Source organism: Micropterus dolomieu, linkage group LG06 (genome assembly GCF_021292245.1).
Source record: "Micropterus dolomieu isolate WLL.071019.BEF.003 ecotype Adirondacks linkage group LG06, ASM2129224v1, whole genome shotgun sequence".
Classification (NCBI taxonomy): domain Eukaryota; kingdom Metazoa; phylum Chordata; class Actinopteri; order Centrarchiformes; family Centrarchidae; genus Micropterus; species Micropterus dolomieu.
The window spans coordinates 20,865,491-20,887,864 of NC_060155.1; the positions used below are offsets into that span (position 1 = coordinate 20,865,491).

At 40.1% G+C, this 22,374-nt stretch overlaps 3 protein-coding genes across 6 annotated transcripts; 2 read left to right on the forward strand and 1 right to left on the reverse strand.

The window, feature by feature from the left end:
• Window positions 1-312: 312 nt before the first annotated feature.
• On the forward strand, window positions 313-3,178 carry LOC123972261 (calcium-activated potassium channel subunit beta-2-like). Of its 4 annotated transcripts, none has more exons than XM_046051618.1 (6): window positions 313-594; window positions 1,014-1,136; window positions 1,271-1,444; window positions 1,711-1,906; window positions 2,195-2,475; window positions 2,584-3,178. In XM_046051618.1, the coding sequence occupies exons 2-6, from the start codon at window positions 1,078-1,080 to the stop codon at window positions 2,648-2,650; spliced, it is 777 nt and encodes a 258-aa protein (XP_045907574.1). In that variant the 5' UTR covers window positions 313-594; window positions 1,014-1,077; the 3' UTR covers window positions 2,651-3,178. The 4 variants fall into 4 exon arrangements, with proteins under 4 accessions (XP_045907574.1, XP_045907576.1, XP_045907577.1 ...); XM_046051620.1 differs by having other exon boundaries at window positions 1,274-1,444; XM_046051621.1 differs by having other exon boundaries at window positions 2,195-3,178.
• Window positions 3,179-4,764: 1,586 nt separating this feature from the next.
• LOC123972260 (phosphatidylinositol 4,5-bisphosphate 3-kinase catalytic subunit alpha isoform) lies at window positions 4,765-18,451 on the forward strand. The gene is made up of 21 exons (XM_046051617.1): window positions 4,765-5,262; window positions 6,166-6,581; window positions 6,857-7,066; window positions 7,156-7,406; window positions 7,755-8,000; window positions 8,211-8,296; window positions 8,401-8,506; window positions 9,169-9,321; window positions 9,885-10,019; window positions 11,117-11,241; window positions 11,392-11,473; window positions 11,650-11,814; window positions 11,980-12,083; window positions 12,350-12,521; window positions 13,462-13,568; window positions 13,838-13,959; window positions 14,358-14,436; window positions 14,665-14,835; window positions 15,005-15,122; window positions 15,222-15,373; window positions 15,547-18,451. Exons 2-21 carry the CDS (start codon window positions 6,230-6,232, stop codon window positions 15,815-15,817), a joined length of 3,207 nt encoding a protein of 1,068 aa, XP_045907573.1. The 5' UTR covers window positions 4,765-5,262; window positions 6,166-6,229; the 3' UTR covers window positions 15,818-18,451.
• Window positions 18,452-19,495: 1,044 nt separating this feature from the next.
• On the reverse strand, window positions 19,496-22,345 carry kcnmb3 (potassium calcium-activated channel subfamily M regulatory beta subunit 3). The gene is made up of 4 exons (XM_046052869.1): window positions 22,263-22,345; window positions 21,172-21,369; window positions 20,491-20,659; window positions 19,496-19,864 (listed from the first exon to the last, which is right to left on the reverse strand). The coding sequence occupies exons 1-4, from the start codon at window positions 22,343-22,345 to the stop codon at window positions 19,496-19,498; spliced, it is 819 nt and encodes a 272-aa protein (XP_045908825.1).
• Between the last annotated feature and the right edge of the window lie 29 nt (window positions 22,346-22,374).

The following is a 22,374-nucleotide window of genomic DNA, read 5'->3' on the forward strand; positions in this document are numbered from 1 at the left end:
ACTATTCTTCTCCTAACACTCTGGCAACGTTGTTATCCCCCATAGAATGAAAACAGCGTGCTTATTGTTCTTACATGTTAGAGGATTGGATGGTTACTACAGAATGTATGTACTGATTATTCTGCATCTCAAAGAGAGTAAAAAAAACAATAGGATATGATTGTTGATTCCCACTTGATTGATTGGTATTTCTCGTTCAATTTTGACTCATGCTGGATCACAAGGCAGTGACATCACTGCTACCATGACGACACATAACTAATAACATGTAAATGTTTGTTCTAAATTGTGTTATTGAATAAATCCCGGGCAACCTCAAGAGTGGGTTTGCATCGACCCTTACCTTAACGCTAACCCTTGACTGACCAAAAACAAATAACTCATAATGCCTCACTTTCCCATTCATTTGCATCTGAACTGAGGTTAATGTTATTTATGGGACCCAAGGCTGCATGTGTAGCATTGAATGCTGTGTTTTCCGCAAACGATAGGACCAGCAGAAAGCCAGAGGAGGCACATGCAAGGTGTTGTTGTTGTGCCAAGAGAGGACCCAATGACTTTGTGTTGACAGCAGAAGTGTTCAGGATACGGCAGGTAGGTTTTTCATGAGCATCTCATCAGCATTAACACCTTTCATCTGTGGCTATCTGTCATCTTGTTTACTCTTTGTAGCGTTTCTTTGTGTTCAAAATGAGATGTTTACCTGGTGGGGTCCACTATATCAGAGGCACTTCCTGTCTCAGCACTGCATAACACCCTAATGATCAGGAACTGATGTTTGCAGGGATAGCAAGGCATATACTTAATATTTATTTTCTACAAAGCTGGACATATTTACAAAAGTTTGACAGCAAATATGCACCAAAGGTACAGTATGATTTGCCATCTTACAAATGTGCTTTGTAATTGGTGACTTGGGATGTCTGAAATTTGTAATCTAACTCGTGAAAGTTCAAAAAATGTACTCTTGCACTTCAGGACAGCTGAAACATAAACCTTGACATAATTCACAGGTCTTTTCAGCAATCTTTCCGCTCCACTTCAGCAAACAAAGGAGGACGTGGATCATCACAAAAGATGTTCTTTGTGGCAGGGGCCAAAAACAAAGCAGGATCGGATGGAGGAAATGAAAGAAGGTAACAGATTCATACCATTTCAGGCTTAAAAAATCACTCAAAATGCAAAGTGGCTCATACCTATCATTCATAATATTTGCACTGTAGCTTTAAAATATATATATATATAATGACTCCTCCTCATTTTCCATCAGCAGGTCATTCTACCAGAAATTTCGTGAGGTAGATTTATTGGACAAGAAGAAGACAGTGACAGCTCTAAAGCCCGGTGAAGATCGGGCCATTTTTCTGGGTCTCGGAATGATCCTCTCTTCAGTCATGATGTACTTTGTCTTGGGAATCACTATATTACGCTCCTATGCAGACAGGTAAAGGCCTGTTGTTAGAATAGCCTTCTTTCTTTTACAGCCTATAAAGGAGTTAACGGATATTTCTGTCAGAAACATGTTTTATTCATCAGATGTGCTTGTTGACAAACTGCTTTAGTGCTCTCTGAACCTGTAAATTGTAAAAAAAGAAATTACTACTTTATGAAACTATACCCCAAGCTGAGTTGATTTCATACCATGAGATTCCCAAAATGTTTTCTTTTTTTGTTGCATTAAATTGGATCCTCATTTAAATGTTAACACAGTGTGTGGACACAGGAGAGTGTGTGTGTTGTCCTCAACACCACGGTCACAGCAGACATGAACTGTTCCTACAACTGTGGGGCAGACTGCTGGAGAGTCTCCAAATATCCCTGTCTGCAGGTCTATGTGAGCGTCAATAACACGGGCCGTATCAGCCGTTTATCTCACAATGAAGAGACCCAGGACACCAGCTCTGAAGTGAGTACAGTGCCAGTAGGTAAATACTGAGAATTACTGAACTGTTTCAAATGTTGATAACGGCTGTCAGACGTTGACCTGATAACAGACCTGCTCTGCTCCCAATTCAGAAAATGTTAGTCGATAAAATTTGGATTTTTCCTGGTGAAGCTGAAATATGATACATGAACAGTGATGTGTTCAATACTGTGAAATAAAAGAAACATATCACCTGCCACAAACACAAAAAGTATAACTGACTGATTATCATCAGGAGAACCTCAGTGTCCTTCAATCCTGTCTTTGCAGTGTTTCTATGTGCCCAGGTGCCAGAAGGACAGTGTGGCCATGCATGTCATGATTATGAACATCTCAGAGCGCCTGAAGGTGAACCAGCAGGTCCCCTGTTACTACGACCCCAGCGAGCAGCAGGAGACCGTTCTCCTGACCCGCCTGTATGACCACACTGTTGTCTTCCACTCGCTGCTCTGGCCTTCTTGCATGCTTGCAGGAGGGGCCCTTATCATCATGATGGTGAAGCTCACCCAGTACCTCTCCAGGCTGTGTGAAGAGATAGGGAAGATCAAGAGGTGAAATTACGTGAAAGCCATGGTGGTTTGGTGATGGACGTACGACATGAAAAGGATTGTTTTAACCAAACGACCTTGCTGTGACCTCTTGCAAACCTTCCTCCACAGTGAGACATTTGGAACAGTTGACTCTCACTCCGGATCGAGGGTGTGTGTGACTGTTTATAAAAGGTAACTGAATGTTCCAAGGTGGAAACTGTCAGCGTTACACAGGGAAAACTATGACTGGATTTTACATGGTGTTAAACTTTGTAAAATGTTTATTTGGTAGTTGTTTCCAAGAGTTTGTTACACCTGTAACCTTAAATGTGGTATATTATGAATATGTGCTTGCTATGTCACATATGATATACATGACAAAACCAACCTATATTTAAGTCGACAGGGGACAACATTGCTGTCTGTCCAAAAATGTTCTCTATGAGGTTATCAGCGTTGAGGACTATTACAATTTGGTGAACTTTCTCAAACATTCCTGTATTTTAAAAATCATATGTGATTGTTTTCTGAGACATTATTATGTTCTTATTTGATCTCAGCAGCCAAATAATATGTGTAGGTCTCTCATGATGAAAAGTCTGTCATGAATGAACATAAGATGTACATAACCTGACATGATGTTTTTTATCTGTCAAGATGTTGGATAATTTTGGAAATTCAGCTCACCAAACCACAATGAACATATAAAGACATAGTATTTAAAGTACTTTGCATGTTCTTTGAAAATATATTTATTGAGACATTATTACAACACAGTATACTTGTCGAGTTATAGGAAAAACTTACCTGGGAGTCACAAGTTTATTCTTCAACACAACAACTAATCAAGGATATCTCATGAATTAAAAGAGCAATTTAATGCTCCCATTGTGGGGATTTTGCAGTGGCACTGTACTAAGCAATGTGGTTCTTTGTGGTCCTAGTTACACGCTGTGGCTCTAAAGTTAAAATAAATGATCAACCCCCAGGATGTCTGTACACAAGAAAGCATACAGTGAGCACATCCGCATCAAAACACACATAATGGTGATTGGCTGATGGTAGCCATGATTTTTGGAGAATATCCCCATCTTAGAATGTATGACAAATAATCAAAGGGCAAATGCGGTCATGTTTCTCTCTTACTAGAAAAGTTCCGATAAAGGGCGTTGTGGATGGACGGACTGCAGTATATTGTCAATGCAAGTAGATTTAAAGAATGCTCAGGATGAGTGAAGGAGAAAGGAGTGCAACAAGATCAGACTTCGATTCAGAAGTTCACACTGTTAGAAGACAGTTAGAAATTTGGTCTAACAGCTCGCTTGAATGTAGACATGATACTGGCATATGTGGTACATGTGACATGAGATGTGCAACGGCAGAAACTGTGGAAAAGAATAAGTGTAATCAGTGTGGGGAGGGAGTTATGAAGTATGGCAAGCAGACAGTCCAAAGAGAAAGAAAAAGATGTCATGAGGAATAGGTCCAAGAGAAGGATGAGACACAAGGATGCAGTTAGAAAAGAAAAGATTCAAGAAATAAGGGAGAACATATCAGGTAGGAAGCATAATGAATAATGCTTGAGTAAGGACAAGGTTAAGTTCATAGCATTTCAGCATTTCTGGACATGGTGATAAACTGGGCTGTGGAATTCAGTGTTCTATTCATTTTTAAATATAAAGTGCTAATTCATAACAAATGTCATCTCATTCCACTTTTAATAAAGCAGGTCTGGACCATACTTTAATATTATTTACGGAGACCCAACAATTCCCACCATGAGCAAGCATTTGGCGACAGAGACAAGGAAAAACTTCCTTTTAAGAGGTTGAAAGGAAATCTGACAGAATAGAAATAGTTGTTGATACTGCAAGAAAGTTTTTGGATATCATGGGAGTTACTGGACTGTTTCAGGCCGTCTCAGAGCTTTTATTAGGCATGTTTTATTGGACAATGGGATGTGGGGTGGGGAAGAACTTTCCTTCATTTTATGGTTTATTTTTTTTAGATTGAATAAGAGAATTTAGTCTTATTTTCAGTCCAGAAGAAGGTGGCAATGCAACATTTTGATTGCAAACTGCCTCTAAAAACCAACGAAGAAGAAAAAGCAGGGCGGTTGTGCAAAATATCAAGTTCATACCATAACCACTGAGCACTGAATGTAGTATGTTACGTAATGTCCACGGTGGAAACATTCAAACACAACATGCATTGGGATTAATGAATCATACATACTTTTTCTCCACGTTTTCTCTGGGGGGCTCCATCCGCGCACAATGCTGGTGAAAGAACTGGCTTTGGGTTGTGAATATGAACAACAACTTTGTTTTTTCTCATGTGCTCTTCTGTGGTATTTAGTGTAATATCAAAGAACACGGTAAACAAGTAGTTTCCCTTCAGCTCTCCAGTTTCCTATCATGACAAGCTGCCTTCTCCACCACCACCTAACTCACCCTGTGTGGGAGGGCGGTCCATGATGATGAGCCTGCTAGCCGTGTGGAGCTAGTGTGCTACCAAACTGTGCGGTGTATTTTCGGGACAGCACGATGAAGAACATCATGAAGTATTGTATACATATTCCACTACAGCATATTGACAACATTACCGACAGCTAGGGGCGTCTTTTCTCCACTGTAGCGGGTCTGTCCCGACCACCAGTATCATTGGATGGACTAACGTTGACCTAGCACCGCTGCTTGAGACTTCCCGAGCGGGCACGAATGGGATTTACTCGGCTAGCCGCTGCTAATGATTGTGCTGGTTGAGTAGCTTCGAGGCTAACCGGTTGGCGCTAGCTATCTGACACAGGTAGCTTTATATTTGTTTATTTGTGTTTTTTTATTGTGTGTTCGCTTTTACTGTTAACCAAAACAGCTACCCGGTTACATGACAAACTGTCGGGTCGCACCCTATATTGTGAGTTAGTAACGCCAGACCAACATTAGCTTATGTATCAATCGAGGATTTTTCATATCGTAAATGACATTGATCTGCTTAGTGAACTTGGCTAGCGTGGTTAGCTAGCTAGCTAAGAAACAACACCTAACATTAACCCACTAACCAGCTGCACAACACAAACTAGTCTGTCAAGCCCAGGCTAAAGGCTAAACCTTAGAAGTGTTAGCCACACTTGACCAGTCTGTTCGTAAATTAATGCTTGTTAGCTAACAAGTTTGTTTACATGATTTTTGAAGTCCTTTAATTCGACATCACTGGACATTAATCAGTTCAAGCTGCCCTCTTTTAATTAGTATTAGTTATTTTAACACCTACTTACTAAAGCGAAATATGTTTCCGTCTCTTCTGTGATAACAAGCTATGTTATCATCAGCTTAGCTGCTGACGTTGTAACAATTTAAAAACGTAACGTTACATGTTTTAATTACTAACGTACATTGTTAAAGTTTGTAAAGTTAAGTTGTATTAAATGTGTTGCTATGGCTTGTCTGTCAAACCGAACGAAAGTCACTATATAATGGATATGTTCAATATGGTGAGATCAAAAACTCTAAAGCAATATACTGTGGTCATATAGGTATTCCTCTATTAAGTTATTACTGGATTTCTGTTAAATTGGGACACCCCCAGGAGTGTGTATTTAGCATTAGGCAGCTTTATGATCACTTAAGGCAAATATTCACCACAAGTTTTGTATTATTGTGCGCAGGTCAGTGGTTCTTATATAATCCTGTTTCATTTTTTCCCTCACAGTTGGTTAACATAGCTCATCAGATAATTACCAGGCTCTGAAAAGGCCGGATTTGCAGGCACGACCATGCCTCCCAGGCCCTCCTCAGGAGAACTATGGGGGATGCACTTGATGCCCCCCAGCATCCTAGTGGACTGCCTTCTGCCAAATGGCATGATTCTCACGTTGGAGTGCCTCCGGGAGGCCACACTCATCACAGTCAAGCATGAGCTTTTCAAAGAGGCCAGGAAGTACCCTCTTTACCATCTGCTGCAGGAGGAGAGCTCCTACATCTTTGTCAGTGTGACCCAAGAGGCAGAGCGGGAGGAGTTTTACGATGAGACCAGGAGGTTGTGCGATCTCAGGCTCTTCCAGGCCTTCCTCAAAGTCATTGAGCCAGTAGGCAACAGAGAAGAGAAAATTCTTAACAGAGAGATAGGTAAGGTTCTTGAATTATCACGCAGCTACAAAACAACCTACTGTACATTACAGTAATGTGCTGTACTGCTTGGCAGTGACAATACCCACAATGAGTAGGAATAACATAATACTTTTGTCTTTACCGGACCACATATATTGTGTTGCGTGTTGCACTGTATTATGCCAAGGCTCACATTTCACATGTCATGAAAAATGCAAAAAATCTAAATAATACATTTTGAGGTTAAACGACACAGCACTCATTTTTATTAAGCACTGTTTTTCCCTTTTTAGGTTTTGCTATTGGAATGCCTATTTGTGAGTTTGATTTGGTGAAAGACCCAGAAGTGCAGGACTTCAGAAGGAACATTTTAAATGTTTGCAAAGAGGCTGTGGACCTCAGAGACAGTAATGGACCCCACAGTAGAGCTTTGTACGTATATCCTCCCAGTGTAGAGTCATGTGCAGAACTTCCCAGGCACATCTATAACAAGCTAGATAAAGGTAAGACATTTTACTCTGGGCAGCAAATGTTCAGCATCTCTGTTTATGAAAATTGTTTTTCAATTTCATCTTTTATTTTTTTCCCTCAGGTCAAATCATTGTGGTCATTTGGGTTATTGTGTCACCCAGCAATGATAAACAGAAATACACCCTGAAGATCAACCATGACTACGTGCCAGAGCAGGTGATTGCCGAAGCCATCCGTAAGAAGACACGTAGTATGCTGCTCTCCCAGGAGCAGTTAAAGATGTGTGTGCAGGAGTATCAGGGAAAGTACATCCTCAAAGTCTGCGGCTGTGACGAGTACTTACTGGAGAAATACCCTCTGAGTCAGTACAAGGTAATCTAATTTAATCTTAGCGTAGCTCTATCTGATGCTACTGTGCTTAGAGAGGAAGAGATCCACTTCACATCAAATTATCATCCGACACAAATGTGCTCTGTATTCGTGATATGAAATGTATCGGACAATGTGCTGCCTGTAAAATGTGCTGACTCAATAGACTGTATACATCATGGTATATATACGTACAAGGTAGTGAATGTTTTAGTTGTTGCTGAGTTGTTTAATCCAATAATTTACATGTTGATTAAACCTAGATATTCTATGAATGGCTTCAAAATGTCAAACGGCATGAATATCACAATCATGACTACTTCAAAATGTCACTTTGTCTGTCCTTGACAGTACGTGCGCAGCTGTATAATGCTGGGACGGATGCCCAACTTGATGCTAATGGCAAAAGACAGCCTGTATTCCCAGCTGCCCATAGACAACTTCACCATGCCATCTTATGCAAGGCGAATATCCACAGCAACCCCCTACATGAATGGGGAAACAGCCACAAAGTCTCTATGGACTATCAACGGAACGCTGAGGATCAGGATACTATGCGCCACTTACGTCAATGTTAACATCAGAGACATTGACAAGGTACACATGCAGTACAGTGGTGTGGTGCTGTGACTACTTCATCTTGTTTTATTAAAAGGTTCAGTTGTGGTTTGACTAATATTAATTCATCACACATCTCCAGTACCTTAGAAGATTGTGCACAGTGTCCTTCACTTAATGTATTCAGAAAGGCAGCAAAATCACTCAATGGATTAGTATATAAATCTCTTGTTCCTGTGGCTGCTCTAGATCTACGTCAGGACTGGGATATACCATGGTGGAGAGCAGTTATGTGACAATGTCAACACCCAGCGTGTGCCCTGCTCAAACCCCAGGTTGTACACAGTGAAGAATAGAGTTCCATTCTCTGGGATTTCACTCAGCCTTGTTACAGTAATTTGATTGATTATGTTAATGGTTCTTTCCCTGTTTATTCCAGGTGGAATGAGTGGCTGAACTACGACATGTACATTCCAGACATCCCCCGTGCTGCCCGACTCTGCCTCTCCATCTGCTCTGTGAAAGGGAGGAAGGGAGCTAAAGAGGTTAGCAGTGAAATGTATAATGCTTAAGATTTCAGTCTTCTTGTGTTATAATACTACAGCAAACACTACTTAAAAAGCTACTTTGTCAGAAATAAATAAGAAGAACTGGTGTATCTACATGCTGTGCAGCCAAATATACTAGCATTGTTTTGATGAAGACGTCAGTTATTATAGGAAATGTTGGATTTGCATTAGCAGTAACATAATACAGTTCTGACATGGCAGTGGGAGAATAAACAGTAAACAGCGAGGCTGATGTCAGAGATAAAACAGTAATGCTGGATTACATACATTGATACCTTGCATAGGTAGGCAAGTGCTGGAATGGCGGGCTCCTACACTAACAAAGAAAACGTCTGTATTGAGACAGAATTACAGAATAAAATACGTTGAATGTCTGTTGCTAAAAAATGTTTATCAAAAATAAAATCAGAAGCAGGGTTTGATTTCATGAAATTTTTATATTTAAAAAGTTATAAATGTTACGTTGAAATTGTTGTTTGTTCTTCTTTAAATCTATTCTTCTTTGATTTTTATTTAAATCAAAGCAGGTAAAGCCTGTTAACTTAGGCATGGGAAATAAACAACTTCCATAGCCTCCAGCTGCTGTCTTTCTAATAATTTTCTTATGCATATAACATCTCATTGGGATTTTCCTATAGGAGCACTGTCCCCTCGCCTGGGGCAACATCAACCTGTTTGACTACACCCACACACTAGTAGCAGGGAAGATGGCTCTCAACCTGTGGCCTGTCCCACATGGCCTGGAAGATCTGCTCAACCCTATTGGCGTCACAGGCTCGAACCCCAACAAGGTGAACAGCAGATGTCAACATTAAGAATATAATACTCACTCACTGTTTGTGAGAAATGGTGTGTAAAATTTTTTTTACAGAGTGAATAGTAGTTTAATGGATAGATTTCAAATGTAAACAGACATTGCTTTTATTCTACCATGCAAGTGTTAAAGAAAACGTGTTACTCGAAAATGTGTTTTTGCAATAATATTAATTATAATAGAATGTAAAATACACAGGTTGTCATAGCAGATGTCTTTCAGTTACATGGACCATAATGAAACACTAAGAAGATTGGATAACATGGCTAAAAACATCATCTTTTTTTCCAAGACTTTAAGCATTTCAAATATGTATTATGCTTGTGCCTGCGACTGACCTCTAAGCTTCATGACCCAGTTGTAATCCAGCTCGTAACCATCTGTAGAGTTTCAACGCTGGATTTAAGCCGCCTTGATTTAATCAACCAAGCCTCTTATCCCACTTAATTAATTACTCATTGACACAGGCACCTTTCTTTAATTACAGTTAACACCTTGAATGACCTTTTTCCCCCCTTCCACTGACTTCTAAACATGCAGGAAACCCCTTGCCTGGAGCTGGAGTTTGACCATTTCAGTTGCCCTGTCAAGTATCCTGATATGACCATTATTGAGGACCATGCAAACTGGAATATATCCAGAGAGCTTGGCTTTAATTACTGCCACACCGGTTTGGTAAGATAACAAACATTTGTTTTAAATTTTTTTCACTTTCACTTATCAAATTCATCATCAGGGTTTTTCCTGTCTCAACCTGGGGCATGGTGGTACCATCCTGATCACGTGCATACACGTTCATGTGTACCGTGCCTTCAGCTGGCTCAGCCAAACACTTTTACAAGTAATGTATTTCAAGAGTTATAATAATGATATGAAGAACATGACAATTATCAAGTTAATGCAATTAAAGGTACCTTGTTCAACATTAAATCAAATACAACATAAAAGCTAATGTGTTAATTTACACAGACACAAACTGCAAGATGTCAAAATTAAATATAACATCAGGGATTGTTTTCATTTAAAGTTAAAACTGGTCCTGTTGCAGTGTAGCTGATGTATATTCCTGGATATTAAATGTCGATCTGCAGCTTTCTGTAGTGGTCCCAGTAATATTTGTTCTTCCAGAAGCATGTCATATCACATAGTGAAGCAGTTCTTGAGACTGAGAACACGACCGCAAATACTGATATACTGAATATCTTGTAAAACTATTTGATTCTGCTGGCAAAATATGTAGATCCCCCTTCTCCTGTTTTTGAAGCATTTAAAATGCACATAAAACACATTTAAGGACAGCCTATTACTTTTTTAAGTTTTTTTTTTTTTATACATTTTACTTACCTAATTTAAAGTATTCGCTTTCCTCAGTATATGTGGCAGTCATGTTATCAGATGTAGGCCTAGACATTGTACTGAAGTAACTGTATTGTATTCTAAAAGTTAGTAAACTGTGGTGATTATGATACAGCGTCACCACAACAGAGTAATGCTGCAAATGCAGTAACAAATGACAGAAATCCACAAAGTGCAACGCCGTCAGAGTTCTGTCAAGAGCTGGAGACCAAGTCTGAGGGAGGCGGCCGCCACGAAATTCTCTATGAGATCCGATTTTCATTCTGAGCAGCTGTTACATTGCAGTTCACTCACGCCACAGGCAACAGCTAAATATCACCTTTTCATTTACATATAAGTTTTATGTGATGTAATGCTGTGAATGATGTTCAGTTTATTTGATATCACTGTGTTACATGTGTTTTTTGGTGTCATAGAGTAACAGGCTGGCACGTGACAACCCCCTGACTGACAGCGACAATGATCAACTGCGGCAGGTGTGCAACAGAGATCCGTTGTCTGAAATCACTGAGCAGGAGAAAGACTTTCTGTGGAGGCACAGGTAATGTGTGTGTGGTTGAATACCATTACATGGGTTTCTGTAAGGGATCCAAATAACTACATTTTACACTATAGTCATTGTACTGTCATATGGGGCAGATCTAGATGTCATGAGTTAAAACTAACTTATTCTCTCCCCAAACTATATTAGACAAGACTGTGTCAATATGCCAGAGATCCTTCCTAAAATCCTCCTGGCTGTGAAATGGAACTCCAGAGATGAGATTGCACAGGTAATCTCCAGTTTCTACTGCTGACTCAACTTTTGTTTTTTTTAAGGACATCATGTGGGGAAATGGATATGTGCCTAATTTTTTTACACAGATGGTGCAGACTGACGCACTCATGGTAGTCAATGAATGTATGTATTTATTTTATTTATATGTATTTATTTATTTTTTAATTTCAGATGTATTGCCTTCTGAAGGACTGGCCTGCTATCAAGCCAGAACAAGCCATGGAGTTGCTGGACTGTAACTTCCCTGATCCTATGATCAGAGAGTTTGCTGTGAAGTGCCTTGAGAAATACCTAACTGATGACAAACTCTCACAGTACCTCATTCAACTGGTTCAGGTGTGTTGCATTCTCATCTGTCTTTGAAAACATTGTAAGTAAATAGTGTGAACCTTTTTCACTATGGCATGCTATTCTGATTGCTTTAATACTGTAGAACTTTTTTTTTAAAGCAAATAATCATGTTTTTATTGTATTTTCTACGTTTTCTGTCCCTTTGCCCAGGTTCTGAAGTATGAGCAGTACCTTGATAACCCACTTGCACGCTTCCTGCTGAAAAAAGCATTAACCAATCAGAGGATAGGACATTTCTTCTTCTGGCATTTAAAGTGAGTTGATTTGAAAAGGTCTTCTTTCAGGAATTTGGAGCTGTTGGTATATGACTGTAAAGGTTAAACTGTTGTTTGAATGTTACTTAACTGCCTGGTCCCAAACCATGTTGAATTCAAGAAAGTTCTGTGAAAACAGCTAATGTCAGTCAGTGTTTTTGGAGACTGTGTGAGTGTATTTGTATGGAGGCTTGACACATTTCCACTAGGACATAAACAACCTCTTATTGTTCTGTTTTTTTTTCTTATTGCCTCTACGTGTGCAGGTCAGAGATGCACAACAAGACAGTGAGTCAGCGGTTTGGCCTACTGCTGGAGTCATACTGCCGGGCCTGTGGCATGTATCTGAAGCACCTGAGCAGGCAGGTGGAGGCCATGGAGAAACTCATCAATCTCACCGACCTCCTCAAACAGGAGAAAAAAGATGAGGCACAGAAGGTAATTTGACAGCCGCCGGCTGTTAATTGTGATCTACTGAGTCGTTGAATTTAATCTGCCAATCTCGCCACAGAGACGCCACAGTATATAGTTGACATTTCTCAACAGAGTGATTCTCACAGTAATAGCCATAGATTAATACAGAAAATTCTCAAATAAAAGCTGGTACTTAAAAAAATAATAATTAGTTTCAAACCAAAAGCCAGTATGACCTGTGATAATGTTGACGTGATACATTTAGCATAGTCTGTATTTCCACAGAATTATTTACATCATTATCAATTGCTTTTTACAAAAGAACAGATCTCTTTAATTCTGTTTGACTGTTCTAGATGTTTAGCTTCTGTTAATAAAGTTGAACATTTGTAGATGTTTCGCAATAAAAGCCTTCTAGGAAAGTGAAAAGAGCTGCAATAGCAAATGAATGCAGATCAGAGCACAGAGATGCTCAAATAAAATATAAAATGCTAAAATAATTTTTAGACGTGATATGGTCATGTTCTTATTTGTAGTAATCACAAATCTGATTTATTAAACAGTGTTAGGTAGCTCACATGTAACATCAAGTTTAACGTATTAGTACTGGCACAAGAATGTTATAGCCACTAGCTGATGTGCCAGTCACACTGGTGATGGTTTCCAAACAAATAAATTAAAAAGCTAGTTAACTAGCAAATTGACTTCGTATCTAAATACAACATTATCAAATCAGTAATTGCCATTATCCATTATAAGATGAAATGACCACAGCCCAGCCTCATAGCACAAAAATAGTGCTCTGTGAAGCAGCATCACCTCATTGTGAAAGGTTAATCATTTTGCTGAGGAAACGCAGCAGCAGCAAGCAGACTGTGCGTGTACATGTACCTGTCTGAATGACTTTATCTGCTGTTTAAAACTAGTGTTTTATTAAACGAAACGTTGGTTTCTGTTCTTTAAGGTTCAAATGAAGTTTCTGGTGGAGCAGATGAGAAGACCTGATTACATGGACGCCCTGCAGAGCTTCACCTCCCCACTGAATCCAGCACATCAGCTGGGAAACCTCCGGTAAACGAGCACTCCCTCTGAAATGGCTGGCATTTAATGTTTTTGTTTCCTCTTCAGGTGTTGTGCTTGCCTTTTCCTCTTCAACCATAAACATATTATTATATGTGATATTATGTGATAATGGCAGTGTTGTGTAAAGTAACATACTCACTACACTTAAAGCACAGCCTCATTTTACATTTACACAAATAATATGTATATATTGTTTACAATCAGGACTCATGAGCACAGGCAAATTTACAGAGAACTTGTCGCTATCTCTATTTCAGCCTGGAGGAATGCAGGATGATGTCATCAGCAAAGCGACCTCTATGGCTTAACTGGGAAAACCCAGATATGATGTCAGAGCTGCTCTTTCAGAACAACGAAATCATCTTCAAAAATGGAGATGGTGAGATTTTCCTCCCATTGGATGTCTCTTGCCGCCTCTATCTCTGTTTGTCCATCCTTTCCGTTGTGTATCACTGTGTAAACACACACACACACACACACACACACACACACACACACACACAGACTTGAAAATGCTCTTGCTGCGTGCAGCATAATTCAGTTTAAGCCTGTAGGGCATATCATAACACACAAACATAACCTCATCCGTGCTCTTTACAAGGAACAAGGCATGTTATTTGAATCGCAGCTGCTTGTGCATTTTGCTGCACCATCTATGACCAAACTGACTTTGACAGCTCTGCTCCATAATGCATCACGGAGTTGATCAAAGAGCAGCTAAGTAGCTAATAATCGCCTTACTGTCATCCCCCTCATTGTCGCTCTCTGCCTCCGCAGATCTGAGGCAAGACATGCTGACGCTGCAGATCATTAGGATAATGGAGAACATCTGGCAGAACCAAGGCCTTGATCTCAGGTAGGCTCCTCACATCATCATGACAGCAAGGATGCAGGTGCACGTTAACAGGCGCTGCATAGTTTTATGTTCTGCACTCCATATAGTGAGTATAGAAGTATATCTTCTTCTTCATACCTGATTAGTGGTAACCCCTGCCAGCTACCTCCAGTCATTTTATACGAAGTCCGTCACTACTGTCCTAATTATTTCTGCCTCTTTTAATGTTTCTTGTCCTTCCTCTCCCAGGATGCTGCCGTATGGTTGTCTGTCAATTGGTGACTGTGTGGGTTTGATTGAGGTGGTGAGGAACTCGCACACAATCATGCAGATCCAGTGTAAAGGAGGCCTAAAGGGGGCACTGCAGTTCAACAGCCACACACTGCATCAGTGGCTCAAGGATAAGAACAAGGGGGAGATGTGAGTGGCAAAAACAGGGATTTATGCAGCTTTTGTCTTCTTCTATAGGCTGTAGATGTGGTGTTAGTCATAATATAAAGCCTTAATGTATCTTTTTATTCGTTTTTATGAGAATAATTGCATACAGTTATTGAATCCTTCATTTCCATCTCTTTGCTTTTTTTTTTAGGTATGACCAGGCCATAGATCTGTTCACGCGGTCATGCGCAGGCTACTGTGTTGCCACATTTATCCTGGGCATAGGGGACAGACACAACAGCAACATTATGGTCAAAGATGATGGACAGGTAAAGGTTCCATTTTAACATCCTTTCTATGTTATATATGCATACTCTCATTCTTTCTAAATAATTATTTCATTTCTTACTTTTCTTATGTTTTCACAGCTGTTCCACATAGACTTTGGCCATTTCCTCGACCACAAAAAGAAGAAGTTTGGGTACAAGAGAGAACGCGTACCCTTTGTGCTCACACAGGACTTTTTGATCGTTATCAGCAAAGGAACTCAGGAGTGCACCAAAACAAGGGAGTTTGAAAGGTAACACCAGCAGAGCTTGACTTGAGTTTGTTGTCTTGGGAGAAAAGAAAATGATCAGTTACTTATAAAACCTATTCAAAATGGACGATTGAACTATTCTATGTGGCAGATTTAGAAAATATCCTGCACTTGTCTTTTTCTCATCTTCCATGCTTGTATCTCTTTTTGTAAAGGTTCCAGGAGATGTGTTATAAGGCATACCTGGCAATCCGGCAGCATGCCAACCTCTTCATCAACCTCTTCTCCATGATGCTGGGCTCGGGGATGCCCGAGCTGCAGTCATTTGATGACATCGCTTACATCAGAAAGACCCTGGCCTTGGACAAGTCAGAGCAGGAGGCCCTGGACTACTTCATGAAGCAGATGAACGATGCTCACCATGGCGGCTGGACTACCAAGATGGACTGGATCTTCCACACAATCCGCCAGCATGCCATGAACTGAAATGACAGCTAAAGAGAGGACTAAAGGACTGTGGCAACAACAGGACACTAAGAACCAAAAGAAAAGTGAGAAGGGAGCGAGGTATTTTCCCAAACACACTAAGGCTTGGTTAATTCTTCTGCCAGCATGTGACTCTGAAACATTACCTGCCAGTGCACCACACAGAAGGTCCTGTTGCAGGGACATAATGCCTAAATGCTCTAAATGTCTTCTCCCTGCACTATGAACTTAAGAAGGCAGGGTGGAGTTATATTTCGTCAGTCTTCTTCATAGGAAATTAACAAGTGTAATGGACCTCAACAACGTTGGCCTTCTTCAAGTAGACACATTTTTATTTTTCATTGTTTTTTTTAAATTTCCTTTCACTAAATGTTCAACCATTAGCATTAAGAAAGGAGCATCATGAAATGGTATAATATGAGCACCGCTTGCTTTTTCTAATGATAAACTGACAGAGTGTAACTACATTATTTCCACTACCTATGTTCAACTGATATATAAATATATATCGGCACAATCACGCAGCCAGGCCAGCTGAGACAAAATGAAAGGGACAATGGTAAGCCTGGCGGGTGACCACAAAATCAGTCATAAGTAAAACAAAAAAATCACTTACATAATTAGTTCAGTACTGACAGATGACGTGTTGTTTAACACTTAGTTAGCATTTAACTCTTTTGGAGCAACTTAAATAACGATTTAGCCTACAGTCGACTTGTCCTCAGTTTGGAACCCATGTCACGACAGAGAACTGACTTTTGTACAGCAGTATATCCATAGACTTGTATGCATTCAGTGCACATAGTCTATTTTCCACTGAGCCAAAGTACTAGATGTTTAACCCCACTACTTAGCAGTCTTATTGTAAAAAGTAGTCACTACTATTCCAAGTCTGGTGTGTACTCATAGCACTGATCTCTGCAGTATTTGTTTTTTGTTTTGTCTATCAGTATTATTCTGTCAAATGTTGAGGTGCAAATGTCCATCTACCCCCACGCATGTTGACCACAGATGGACTGGAGAAAACCTTTCTGATGGTCAGCTGTTGATGTAAGATGTTATGAATTAGTCTTTGTTATTCAACAGATAAAGGCAAGAAACGCAGGGGAGAAAGGATGTGCACTTTTGTGTGCTGTGCTGTTACACTATGCAAGTTGTGATCCTAATATGTACTGTATACTGCAAAAAAAAAGTTGATGTCAGAGTGAGGCAGAGAGAGAAATGCATCTCCCCCGACATGCTCGCACAGAGCAGTGGACTTTTCACAGACAGTACATGGAAGAGGGAAAAAAAAAATGCTGCACTGTAACAGAATCGTCTACTTCTTCCCAACAAAAAGAACTGTGAGAAACGCCTTCGGACCCTGCCTTTTGCTTCTCCTTGCCAGATTTATATTTGGAGCTACAATCTAAGCCATCTGTAAAATGTTTAGAATTTTGCTTCTGTCTTCTCGCTCTTGATCACACGTTTTACAGACAGTAGATGGACTCTGTCCTCAAATATGGTCGCCGATTGTGACATCCAGGTAAAGAAAAAGAAAAATAGTAACAGAAGTAAGTTTTTTTTGTTTGTTTGTTTGTTTGTTTTTGTTGTTTTTTTTTACCTTCCAAGTGTCTTCTTCCCTCTTCTTTTCCTATGATTGTCACCCTTATGTGTGAAAGAGTAGTCTTCGCAGGTTTGTTCACTGAACAGACTCATATGTAAGAGGTCAGTAAATATTCTAGCTTTATCAAATAATACACAACAGGGCGGTTTCCTGAACACTCAAGTCTGTCTCAAAGTCCAGTTTTTGTTTTCTGTACATGGGACTTAAAAATGCTCAGGAAACCGATCCTACTGAGATTCATGTGCTTCTGTACAGGCTACAGAGCAGCGGGCCGGACCCAAACTGAGAAAACTAGACCCCATATACTTTATAAAGAACTATCTAAATGACGCTATTTCCATTTGTACTTGTGAAAACATGATTGTTTTCTGTTTCTCACACTGCATTATGCACGAGGTCCTCGAATATCTACTTTTTTTGTTTGTTTGTTTGAGCTGATGTTGTTTACTTGAATTTCATGTATAAAAATTACCTTGTTACCTTGTCTGAGGTACAACAAAGTCACAATGAAGGTAACAGATACTGATAACTGCTACTACATGTGCAAATGCTTTCCTTAATAACTACAGAGGTAATATATTTTTGTATTTTTAAATGTAAGCAAACTCATATATGTAACTGTTAACCAAAAAGAGAAAAAAAGAAAGGAGGAATCATGCATAATGTGCACCACCCTCATTCAAAACCCAGTAGACAGCTTCTAGTTGTTGAAATGATATGAATGACAAAGCAGAGGTGAATTGTTGAATGAAGGACAAGTACTTGATGCTATTGTCAGAGGACGATTTTCACGTCTAGTGAAGATCTCTTATCCTAAGTAGAAGTCTGTAAGCACAATAAGGAGTAAGAAGCTACCCTGCATGTTTTAAAAAGAACCAGACTCCTATGTTATATATCCATCTGTATATATATATCATAAAACCTCTTCAAATACTTGTTTTAGGCATTCTCATATGACCATGTCTGATAAGAAATTGTATGCATTCATTTATTGTACTGTTGAATAAAAACAATTCTACCTATCTGAATAGATTACGGGACAGCTTTATTACATTGTTTTACAGTTGATCGAAATTTGTGTAATTTACAAGGCACTTTTTGATAAAAAATGACAGTGTGGGACAAGGCTTGAATCAGGAAACTTCACCTAGAAAACTACACACAAGACTCTTTACTGAGTGAACTGGACTGGTATCTAGAAACTTTTAAAAACTTTGACTTAAAGATGGTACTGCAGTAACTATATCTTATATAAGATACCCCCCTCTATAGTTATTATGACATCAGATATGCAGTCTGGAATATTGTTCATAAAACACGCCAAATGAAAAGCAGTGTTTCACAAAGGTGTCTGAAGTGTGCTCTGTGCAATCACAGTGTACTGACACAGTGTGGAGTACATCGCTGCAGCAAGGTGAAAAGTTAAACTGCTGGAGATCAGCAAAACAAGACTGTCAGATGGTGTTACTCTTTAAAGAAGGATATAGTAATCAATTGAAGCGAAAAGCATCTGCCAAGGCCCTTTAAAATCTTTGTTTGTTAAACCTTGCACAAGTGCAATTATTTTAGGTTTTCTGAAACAGAACATAGAGATCAATTTAAAATGAAACATTTACCTTCATTTTTTCATTTTTAGAATGTATATAACATTTATATGTTACTCCATTAGGAAGGCTCATTCACATGTCAGCGTTTTATTCTATTAATGCTGAATTATATTATGAATCTGGTGATTTCAACTTTTTCATGTTTTTGTGTATTGGGACGGACCTTAAATCTTTTTTTTTTTTTTTTTATCAACTTTCAACTTGCCATCAATACATTTTCATTGTGGAAAGGTGTGTGTGTGCTCTGCCTCTGTGATTGTACCACAGCCATCTGCTTGTCTCTAACTGTGTTCAGAAGCCTGTAGAGTTCAGAGAGCGGAGACCAATTCTCTATGCTTAGGAAGGTTTCTGCGTGGTACTTATACTCTGACCGGCTTTCTACATACCGGCCTTGGGGCATATTATGTACCAGTTACTTGTTTGAAATAGTATTTTTGGCATGTTTTAGCTTAAACACTGGATATGTCATGAAGGAGACTGCATGCTGGACCTCTGGAGGAGTCTGTACAGTTTGCCCTGAGTGTGTCTTGATGTCAGCCTGCCCCCTGCAGTCTCACTGCACATCTCAGAGGAGAGATGGGCTAAGTGCTGTGTCAGCTTCACAAGGCCCACCAACAGAGCTCCGCCACCCACCATCAGACAGGGCCACTGCAAGGCAAACAGGGCCTCCTGACAGGTGTACTTCTTGTGCAAGATGACAACCCTGGGGTGCCTCGCGCGGTCAGTGAAGCAGGATGAGGTGTTCCCCTGATGAGCGTCCAATTTGGTTTTCACTTTCTCTACTTCCTTTAGAAGTTCTGTTCTGTCCCTCTGACATTTGGGTATGTAGAAACACTGGGAAAGAAAAGATATCATTCAAGTGTAATTTTTATCAAGTGATCTGCTTGTTACAGCTGGCAGCGCTGATTGCAATCAGTGAGACGAGCTGCAAGGTTTTTCTTTGATTCCGTTTTTTTTGTCTTAAAAAAAAAATCCTTTTCTAGCCTCTGTGTGCCGCACTGGTACTAAAACATGTTTCATGCAATACCTCTGAATGGAGCAAAAGGGCGGTAGGAGAGCATTTCCTAATAATGTCTTCTGGCTTATTCACGAGGGTACAGTAATCAGAGTACTGCTAGCTTTCCATCCTGTCAGCTAGTTCAGAACAGTTTTTTGCCTTCACCGCGTCCTCAAGTGCTTTCTTGGGTCCCTGCTTAGATGACTAATATGAAAACTAGGATGACTCTGGGTCCTGATAAGCAAAATTAAGCTCCACAACACAGAGTGGCCCTACATGTTAGTTATAGTACATAGACATAAAGCTTTAATGTTCAAATCCACTCCTCAAGGGCCAATACCCTGCAGGTGTTCCTCCCTTACAGTTGAAAAGCCACACCTGGTGTGAAGCAGATCCAAACCTGAGGCTCATAATACTCTGAGGTGAGACCTAAAACCTGGAAGTTACCACCATGAATCCCTACCTCAGGAGCAAGGAGGACCGATTCCTCGTCAAAGTGCAGAAAAACCATCTGATTGGAGGCTGTGAGGTTAACTGTCACCCTGAGGCACGGCACAGTGCTCACACCTCTGCAGTCCACCTCCAGGATTTCGGTATTCAGCAGAACACAGCTGGCCTTCTCCTCCCAGTTCCTGGAAAACAAGGGGAACATTTCAGGGGTACCTAAGCCAGGGTCTCCATCCCTTTTATCAGCATCACACCAGAAAGCCAATGATGGTTTCTTATTAGATATATCATGTGAGGGATGTTCTAAATGTAATCTTTGTAACATGTAATCCCAGGAAAAGAAAAAAACAATTGATGAAAACCATGATAAAAAAAAAAAAATGATATACTTACTATCTCAACTTTCACTTAGTTGACGTAACTTACTATGAGTATTTGCATTACTTTAAATCAGTCTGTCCACCAGACTGAAATATCTCAACTATTAACCTTTGGTCAGCCACTAGTAGGTTGACATCATGACAATCATGGTGTGGTTTGTCATGACATCTTATACACACACCCATATTCCCCTTCAGGATGAATTGAAAATTGAAAATTTAATTTTCTCCAGTAATGTTAAAAAATCACATACAAGTCATAGGACTGTCTCTCATATGGAACCCCTTCTAGCATAATCAGACAGACTACAGTGTACCTGTCAATACAAGGTTTGACCATAGTGATGCCGACCACAAAGAACATGAGCACAGAGAAGGCCATCATAGTGAAGCCCAGCAGGATGACTCTGTCCTCCCCGACACTCGACACTGGTATCTGGGTATGAGCTCGCTGCACTCCACGATCATCCACACCTTTACACCGCTCCTGCTTCTCCCCTCTGTGGAGGAAGTCTCTATGTCTCTCAAACACACACAGGGATACGCACAAACACACACCACACACACACACACACAGGGATACGCACACACACGCACACACACAGGGATACGCACAAACACACACCACACACACACACACACACACACACACACACACACACACACACACACACACACACACACACAGGGATACGCACATGAATACATGCTTGGACATGGATTGGAACAATTTAAACAGATACCAATTGGATTTTCTGACTTGATGCATCAAACATGTTGATGTTTAGCTTGAATAATGTTTACTGTGTTCACCATCTTAGTTTAGCGTGTTAGCATGCTAACATTTACTAACTTGCACTTGATCTGATGGGAATATTATCTGCAGGTATTGAGTCATAAACCACAGTACTGGACCAATTCAAATTTTGACCTGACGCTAGATGTAAAGTCGGGATCGCCAAGTTTTTACAGTGGTGAACTGAACATTACAACAATGACCACAGTGAATGCAGCAGGGTACTCTCGAGTCAAAGCTCTACATTCTTTTCATTAGACCCTCTAATTAAATACCCTTGTCTTTCAAACTCCACATCCCCAGTTCATAAGACAGCAAGGTGGTTAAGAATTTCAAGTGGAGAACAGTGGTTTTTGTCAGGTATCTCCTCCAGAGCCACAAGAAGACATTAGACAAAAGCAGTGGAGTGTCATTTTAATGCAGTTTCAACAATTTGGCAATTTGGATTTTAGTCAGTTCAAACCTCTGCATCTGGCTTTTCGGCCATGTGTGTTTTTCTACAGCCCTGACAGACACATGTGGTGTGTATAATCATGTTTTTTTCTTCGTAATGACTTCCCACCAGTGTTTTCAAAGCCTTGCTGCCTGGCCCAGTCGATCGTCCTGCCTTACCGTGTCTGCTGCCTGCGAGCACCCAGCAGGTTGATGTTAATGGGCATGCTGAACGACCTCCGGGGAGCTGTGTTCAAGAACATGCCCACTCCTATCTCTATCTCAGCCACCT